This window comes from Megalobrama amblycephala, linkage group LG20 (genome assembly GCF_018812025.1).
Source record: "Megalobrama amblycephala isolate DHTTF-2021 linkage group LG20, ASM1881202v1, whole genome shotgun sequence".
Classification (NCBI taxonomy): Eukaryota; Metazoa; Chordata; class Actinopteri; order Cypriniformes; family Xenocyprididae; genus Megalobrama; species Megalobrama amblycephala.
Window position 1 is genome coordinate 11777273 of NC_063063.1, and position 9578 is coordinate 11786850.

The window sequence follows — 9578 nt, forward strand, 5'->3', positions numbered from 1 at the left end:
TTTCAGAAACCTTGAAAGAATCTTGACTTGAATTGTCTCATCCTTTTGCACAGCTGAATCTGGTGGTGGTGGTGCTGAAAAGAAGCCCAAAGTTGAGATGTCTGAGGAAGAGCTGAAAAACCTTGTCGCAAAGGGCACCTTGGGCAAACTGACAGTTCCTCTGCTAAAAGATGCATGCAAGCAGTTTGGAATACGTACAACAGGAACCAAGAAACAGGAGCTTATAGATGCCCTGACCATGCAGCTCTCTAAATAAGCTAATGTTCTTAAAGCCTTGCCCGTATTTGGGGGGAAAAACATGACACCTTGATTCCATACTTGTTCATAACATAAATACAGAAAGATTTGTATGTCTGCGCATTTTAAGTCACTGTCATTTTGAGTCAGTCTTGCCTATCTAGTGCACGTCACACATAATTTCGTTCAGCATTGACTGTTATCATAACATATGCAATAAAAGCTTGAAATTTGTAGTTCTGACAGCATTAAACATCTTATTTCACTTTGTTTGCTATTTATTCTTCAGCTTTATTAAGCCGGTATTGGCATGATTTAATACATTACAGTAAAGGAATGTTGAACTTTGTTTCAACTTTTGAATAAGTATGAAAACATTTATTAATATTGTTAATTGATACTAAGGAGGTTGGTACTGTAGAATACAGAATTTATGCCTGGTAAATTGAGTGCCTGTCCTTCATGCAGTTTTACAAATCCAAACTCTTGTATGTTTTTATTTATTATTTCAGCTAATTTAATTACAATTTCAGTAACTAGTTTGTTTAATTCTCTCAGCTCTGTTAAACTTGTTTTAAATCAAAAGAAAAATACAGATTCCTTCCATCCCAAGCCTATGCATGCAAATATATCTGATACTTATTTTGTTATGCAACTAATAAACAGTTACTAGTTTATGGGCTTCCAGAACATCTGGAATGAAGTCATCAGGCATTGTCATTTGTTTTCTCATTAGCACTAAATGAAAACAAACAGAAGGGTGACTACTCATTTGCCACAGATGTTTGAAATTACAGCAGATGTAAATATTGATGTCTGGATCTTATTTTCTGCTAAACCAATAAGGCACAGACCTAGTGAGCTGTTTATACAGAACAGACCCTACACAATCCCAAAATATTTTTATATTGAAAAAAAAAAAAAAGGATAATTAATGTTTCCAAAAAGATATAGTCTCTTATTAATTTCCTAATGTGGGCGACCGAGATGTGTTTGACAGTCCCATGGGATGCAACCTGCTCGTGACGCAAGCCAGCGGAAAGCCAATGACGTTTTGCGCATGCTCACGTTGAGCCAGAGAGCTGCAAGGAAAAAGTACAAGAGACAAAGGAATAAACAACTCAAGGAGTGGACGCGAAAACACCAAGTTTGAGGAACGAAAGCAACCTAGACTGGAACATATCGTGTGCAGACAGAGGTATGTGCTGGGAATGATGACACTGAGACTTTGAAAGATGCCGTTTTATCCGTTGCTATCACGAGTAGCACGTAGCCAGAGTGTCAAATTGGTCTGAACGCAGTAGTTGAAAAGCTCAAAGAGAAATATGGCATGTCTTAAAATATCTCGTTAAACTTGCGTACGAAGTGTTGAGTGTCGTTTCTGTCTGTTAATAAGTCATATACACCCATCCTGTCAGTTGGCAGGAAGTTTTGTACAGCCATTCCCAATGCAGTCATCCTGGGCACAACTGCACATTAGCCTTAGAGGTGTCAAAAGCGTTCCTGTTTAGACTTGCCACTCGGTTAAACGCTAATTAATGTTCAGACTGAAGCATTTTCCTTTCTTCTTCTGTTTTTTTTTTAAAAATCTGATTTATAATCAGTCTCTTGTTGTGTTTCTTTCTTCCTCTAAAGCCAAGGTTATCTCTGCAGTTCTCCCAGTGGTCTTCTATGGCAGTTGCCAGGATCCTGCACTGCTGACCCATTTAGTCCCGGTCAGCTGTACGAGTCAAACTGTCTTTTCCACCCTGGTGTCAGCCAAAATGGAAAGAACTTCTCTGCCCTAGTGGTTACTATGGTGCTCAGCAAGTCTTTGTGCAATAACAACATGAAGAACACAGAAAGAGGACACAGTCGAGTCTGCTTCTGAGAAGAAGTGGTCGGTTTCCACGGGTGCTTATTTTCACTGATTCACTGCAAGGTGCACTGGCTCACCTTTCATCCCAGTAGCAAACTCCCCTCCCCTTGCCACTCATCCCAAGCAGCTGAGAGGTTGCTGTGGAGATGATAGTGGTGACATAGCAGCAGGAATGGGGAGTACTCCATGTTCTGGTAAGGGGAGGGGGGTCGGGGGTTTTCAGGAGCTGGGTTGTATGCCATGGAAGGTAAGCAAGCAGAAAGGAGAAGCCGTCGGTGGACGTGGGTCTGAGTTAGAGGATAGGCCAAATGCTGGAACGCCCCCCACCTCGTCACAACCTCCCGCCATTTATCACGAAAAGCAGCATCGAGAGCTGTGCGCTCTGCATGCCCTAAACAATGTCTTCCAGGACGGAGCAGCATTCAGCCGTGATGCACTTCAGGACATCTACCAGAGGTCAGTGCTAAGATGTATTGTTAAATCTGAAGTGGTCTAATGTTGGGATTTTTTTGTGTGCATACTTCTGCTTCCTCTTTCTTTTTCAGGCTCTCTCCTAGCACTTTGGTCACACCCCACAAGAAAAACATGCTGGGTAATGGTAACTATGATGTGAATGTCATCATGGCTGCATTGCAGACCCGTGGGTTTGAGGCTGTTTGGTGGGACAAGAGAAGGTATTTTATTATACTGTTGTGGTTTTAAATCTTTCAAAAATCTGGTTTAAATCACATGTGCCAAGAAATTGAATTCCTGTTGGTTTTGAAAAACATTTCATATAATTTTCAAGAAAAGTTGCACCACTTGATATTTTTTGCCTGCCCTGAAATAACCTTTGCCTTGTCATAACAAATCTAATATTTGATATTTTAAGAGACTTGTTGACCTTTACACAAAGTGATGAGCGTCTGCTAGGTTCCTCTCTATGATATAATTTCCTGTCTAATGCAACACATGACTTGATTAGACAGACAAAATTTTCTTCATATAATAAAGCAGTGAAGCATTTGTGTTAGTAAAGTAAAGAAACAATTAAAAAAAAAAAACTCTTCTAAACCTGTATGCATTTCTTTATTTTGCAGCACATAAAAGATTTCTAAAAAAAAAAAAAAAAAAAAAAAAAAAAAAAAGTAGTAATCAAACTGTTTTGGTTCCTATTGTCTTCTATTGTATTTTTATGTCCATACAATGGAAGTCAATGGGAACCAAATATCTTCAAAATATGTTCTTTTATGATCCACAGAATAAAGTAAGTCATAACAGTTTGGGGTAACACTTTATATTTTATGGTCCCTTTGAAACATTCTGTTGACTTTAAGTAACTTTGCTTAAGATCTGCTAAATGTTTATTGTGATTGTCCCCCAACAGAAATTCTACTGACTTTAAGTAATTTTGCAAGTACATGTCAGCTTATTGTAACCCTAACCCTACAGTGTTTCCCACAGGATTTTGTGAGACTGTGGTGGGTGGACATCGGTCCCTCTAGGGGGGTCGGGGGGCATGCACCCCCCCGTAGGAAAATTTTGTACATTTTAAATTTAAATGTATAAATCTGGTGCATTCTGAGAGCAAAATTTAAGTGATTAGATCAATGAAGAAATTTGTTCTCTTGTAAACAATTTTGTGCTCTGATAGTAATTTATTTATTGGTGATGGTAGGGCACTTAAGTCACTTATACAACATATAGTAGGCTAAATGATAGTTCGTAAGTGGCCAAACATGTAGAGTATACATATAAACCAATAAAAATATATAGCAAAAGAGGTTACCTTTGTGAAATTAATTTATTTATAGAATAATTAGTGGAGTAATTAGTATTTTTACATCTGTATTTGTGGAACTAATGGTCACTCTTTGATTTGTTAAACACAATCCAGAATGAACTAAACACACTACTTCATTATAGAGAAAAATAACAAATGAATAAAAATATATAATCATAAGCTAATTAAATAAATAAATAAATAATTAGGTGACTATATAATTCAGCAGCAAAAAGTATGCTAGCCTAATTCTTGAAAAAAAAGTTTTGCACAGTAATTTTATAAAATCTAAATATGTTAATAAAAAGATTAAAATTACTATTTGTATTCTTTGAAATGAAAAAAACTATTTATATTTGATTTATATTTATATATGAATGTCAAGACATATTTATAATAATCTAAGATTAAAAGAACGTTTATTTGAAATGTATTGTGCAGCTTTTTAATGAGGCAACAAGATATGACAGATGCTACAGAACAAAATAGGCTATTAATAATCTTTCAGTGTGCAAAACCATGATAATATGAAACGCTTCAAAACAGCAGCACAAACCGCTTATGCGCATCCCAGATGCAGAATGATGTGCTTGAAGCAATATGGAGTCACAGCGCGCAGTTGCGCTGCGCATTGAAAAGTTCACGGCGCAAAGATAACCCCTGTGCTGTGTATATCTACATCTAACAGTTTATTGATCATGTTTCTTTTCACTTTTAAATTCCAGTTATTGTGCGTGTGACGCCATTTCATAGTCGTTGTGTTGTGCGTTCTAACAGACACACTGTAGTATGATGTCATCGTTCAGAAACGGCAATAAACTCCTGCAAGATTAAGTCATTTTATGCAAATACACAGTCCTTTATCTACATATCAAGTATTATAATGAGAATATATCATATTGGAGAGTTTTACCGTGCTGACTGTCGTTACCGAACGTGATGCGCTGTTTGAGTCCTGAACAGAGACTGATTGACAGCTGCTGCGGAGGGAAGACGAGTTTCCGTGAACTTAAATTTAACAATGTACATATTATTCTGTCCCTCACATGAAGCTATGGAATGGCTTCAGATGACTTTGAATATAGTACACGAAAGACTAGCACCAATTAAGTTATTTATTTTGCCATATAAAAGAGCGCAATTATCAATCGTTATTTAAACCAGGCCTATTTTGAGACTGTGGCGGGACAAATTAGAATGTGGCAGGCTGCCACAGTCTAGTTAATGTATGGGAAACACTGCAGTCTACTAATACTCTGAGAGTAGCCATGTGATGGTATCAAATTTTCATGTTGCAATAATTGCTGAAGCTTTTATCACGGTATATGTTATTATCACGATATTGAAATAATTTGCAAAAAAAAAAAGTGTTGTCATGCTATAAAAGGTTTAATAACTGTTTGTTCATGTTAGCTCAACTCCATTAAATAATACAGTTACAACTTTTTGATTTTAATAATGTTATTAAATGTTGAAATTAACATTAAGATTAATGTTTTATAAGTTTTTTTTTTTCATGTTTTTTTTTTTTTTTTCATTGTCAGTTTATGTAAACTAATGATAACTAATGAAGCCTTATTGTAAAGTGTGAATGAACAGAATCAGAACATATGCAAACAAAACCTAGGGCATTCTGTAGTCCAAATTAAAATATAAAAATGTTTAAATTTGAAAATAAATGGCATTAAGTCTTTAAGTATTTGGTGCAGTGATGAGCATCATTGCGAATATAAAAATCTGAATGGCTGTTTGAAACATTTAAATACCTGCTGCGTTTCTGCTGTTCTGGCAGTACCATCTGCTGTCAGAGCGTGAATATGCATTTTCATTCAGCGGCATCTTCACTCGTTCCGCCATGCGCTGCTCATGCGTGTTGGGCTTGTTTACATTAGTGCGTGCCTCTTTGACGCAGCATACAGCTGTTTTGTGCATTTTAAACGGTTGATGGGTAAAAAGTATTCTTAAAATGCATTCTAAAAATCGGAATAATTTGTAATAAATAATTATTGACGGTATTTTGAAGTGCCCACGATAACAATATCGTGCATGTTCATTATTGTGATATATCATATTACCATATACCGGCACATGCTTAAATGAGTTAGTAGACATGTAGGTGCAACTTACAGTCAACAGAATGTGTTAAAGAGACCATCAAAATAAAGTGAAACCAAGTTTAGTGAGGGTGAGTAAATAGTGACAGAATCTTAATTTTTGGGTGAACTGTCCCTTTAATTTTATGCCCCCGAAGTTAAAGGGATAGTTCACCCAAAAATGAAAATTTGATGTTTATCTGCTTACCCCCAGCGCATCCAAGATGTAGGTGACTTTGTTTCTTCAGTAGAACACAAATGATGATTTTTAACTTTCAACCGTTGCCGTCTGTCAGTCAAATAATGCGAGTGGATGGGAACTTCTACTATAAGAGTAAATAAAACTTGCATAGACAAGTCCAAATTAAACCCTGCGGATTGTGACGACACATTGATGTCCTAAGACACGAAACGATCGGTTTGTGCGATAAACCGAACAGTATTTATATCATTTTTTAACTCTAATACACCACTATGTCCAACCACGTTCAGCATTCGCTTAGTGAGGTCTGATCGTGCTCTGACAGTGGCAGTGATGTCTCACGCATATACTTCAATGAGAGCGAGACATCACTGCCGCTGTCAGAGCGCGATCAGACCTTACGAATCGAGTGCTGAACGCAGGTGGACATAGTGGTGTATTAGAGTTAAAAAATGATATAAATACTGTTCGGTTTATCACACAAACCGATCGTTTCGTGTCTTAGGACATCAATGTGTCGTCACGATCCGCAGGGTTTAATTTGGACTTGTCTATGCAAGTTTTATTTACTCTTATAGTAGAAGTTCCCATCCACTAGCATTATTTGACTGACAGATGGCAACGGTTGGAGTTAAAAATCATCATTTGTGTTCTACTGAAGAAACAAAGTCACCTACATCTTGGATGCGCTGGGGGTAAGCAGATAAACATCACATTTTCATTTTTGGGTGAACTATCCCTTTAAAAACATGGTCATCATAGAAGAGATGCATTTTAGTCATTGTATGTATGAATTGCATTTTTAATCAATTTTTGTTTAATAATATTAATAGGTGGGCCATTAATGTGATATTAATTTTTTTTTGGCCTATGTATTTGTTATCCCACAGGGACGTTGGCAGCATTGCACTGCCGAACGTCACTGGTTTCATCTTGAATGTGCCATCCAATCTGCGCTGGGGGCCGCTGCGACTGCCCCTCAAGCGGCAGCACTGGATTGGAGTTCGAGAAGTAGGAGGAGTCTACTATAACTTGGACTCCAAACTGCGCAGTCCTCATGCTATCGGAACAGCTGATGAACTGAGGTAGGTGTGAGAAAGTAGCGGTCGGTTTTAATGCGAAGGTCTGTTTTATCTCTAGCTGTCATTCTGATAATTTCCCAGGAAGTTCTTGCGTCACCAGCTTCGAGGGAAGAACTGTGAACTCCTATTGGTCGTGCCAGAGGAGGTGGAAGTCCACCAGACGTGGAGGTCTGATAACTGATGAATGTTTTGGATCGCTTTTTTGTTTTAGTTAGGTTTTTTGTTTTGTTTTTGGAGGTTTCTCAAGTTCATGCTCAGGAGGGAAATGTGAGGTTCAATCAGGGACCCTTTTAAAGAGCAGCAAATGGAGTTGCGCTCAACCAGTCATGAAAGCACACTGCTCAGACTTTGTTTACACACACACCGCTGGACTCTTGCCATCGAGAGAGAAGCAGAAAAGAACACACACAGGGATATCACAAGACAACTAAACACTACGCAAAGAATTTTGTTTGGTATTTGGGATTCTGATGAATTTTTTATACGTTGATTCTTTCTTTTACTTTGTACTGTTTTCTGACTTGAAAGTGAGAAGTTATGGAATTCTTAGTGATGTGTTCTCCTTGTTCATCACCTGTCATCCTCACTTCTTCTCTCTTTCCATGTGATTTTCCCGTGCAGCCATGTGATCGTTTGAAATGTCCGCCACACATTACAGGTCACCGTAAAAAGATATTCGTTTAACCAACTGGATTTTTTGAACACAGGGGTGCATATGTACTTACTTAGTGCATGACATGTACTTGAAGATTTAGAGAAGGAACACCAGTAGCCCCTGCTTAACCGTTCCCTACATATTTAATGGCATAGTGACAGATGAGTTGTTTCCTGTGTATCACAGTATAGCATGGCACCACAGTAATTGGATGTTTTGTGTTAGTTTCCTAAAGTTACCAAAAAGGTCACTTGTCAATCTCTTACCTTAAATGGTTGCTCTCGACACTCTTTCTTGTTAAACGGTTAAGGTTAGACTTGTTGAATCCTAGACCACACGTAAGAAAATAGAACAGGTGAGTGTTGGTAGTAAAAAAATGTCAACTGCCAAAAACTGTGTTGTTAAACAAAACGGTTGTATGTACATTTACATAGAAAATGCTAATAGTTAGAAAGGCGGAGGTCTCTAAATCTGGCAAGTTAATTAATCTTTGATTGATATTTGATTAATATGGCCTTAAACTGTTTACAGAGGGAGCAGATTACACAAAGGGAAGTCTAATGCATCTCAGGTTATCTTCAGATCCAACTGTATTCAATTTCACTTATTAAAAACGATCTTCAACACATTGTGTAAAACACTTCAAAAAGATTATAGACACTCAAATCAGATACTACAACTTAAAAGGAACATTCCACATGTCCATACACAGGGTGCTTTGTAATACTGTAGAGATGAATAGATTCTTTTGCCATGACAATCTAAATCCCCACGTCTCTTTTTCAGGGAGATGGGGACAACATGTGCTCATGCCATTGTTTTCCATTCAAATAAAATGCTTATGATGGCACTTTATGTATGATGTAAAATGTGCTGTGACATCATTAAAATGTCTTTGTATGTATAAAATGTAGTGCTGCTTTATCTATCTTGTTCACATCATCTACACTTCTGTTAAAAAGGGGTATTTTTTTTCTTTCTTTTGAAAGGAGCAGCACTATTAAATTGATCAAAAGTAACAGTAAAGATGCTGTTCATTTGAACTTTCTGTTCATCCATGAATCCTGAAAAAATACAGGGGTTGGACAATGAAACTGAATCCTGGTTTTAGACCACAATAATTTATTAGTATGGTGTAGGGCCTCCTTTTGCAGCCAATACAGCCTCAATTCATCTTGGGAATGATAGATACAAGTCCTTTACAGTGGCCAGAAGGATTTTGAGCCATTCGTCTTCCAGAACAGTGGCCAGGTCACTATGTTATGCTGGTGGAGGAAAACCTGCTCCTCCAGATGACCCCAAAGTGGCTCAATAATATTCAGATCTGGTGACTGTGCAGGCCATAGGAGATGAAACACGAAACTTCACTTTCATGTTCATCAAACCATTCTGTCACCAGTTTTGATGTGTGTATTGGTGCATTATCCTGATACATGGCCCCACTTTCATGGTACAATGTTTGAACCATTGGACGCACATAGTCCTCCTGCATGGTTCGGTAGTCCTTGGCAGTGACATCCCATCAAGTACAGAAGGGAATGCCATGATATTGCTGCCCAAACCCCCATGCTTCACTCTGGGCATGCAACAGTCTGGGAGTTAAGCCTCTTTGGGGCTTCTTCACACTGTAACTCTCCCAGCTGTGGGAAAGACAGTGAAGGTGGACTCACCAGAGAACAATATATGTTT

At 37.8% G+C, this 9578-nt stretch overlaps 1 protein-coding gene across 1 annotated transcript; it reads left to right on the top strand.

The window, feature by feature from the left end:
* The first annotated feature begins 1274 nt into the window (after positions 1 to 1274).
* LOC125255282 (josephin-1-like) lies at positions 1275 to 8798 on the top strand. The gene is made up of 5 exons (XM_048170363.1): positions 1275 to 1435; positions 1873 to 2551; positions 2641 to 2769; positions 7043 to 7237; positions 7316 to 8798. Exons 2-5 carry the CDS (start codon positions 2268 to 2270, stop codon positions 7413 to 7415), a joined length of 708 nt encoding a protein of 235 aa, XP_048026320.1. The 5' UTR covers positions 1275 to 1435; positions 1873 to 2267; the 3' UTR covers positions 7416 to 8798.
* The last annotated feature ends 780 nt before the right edge of the window (positions 8799 to 9578 follow it).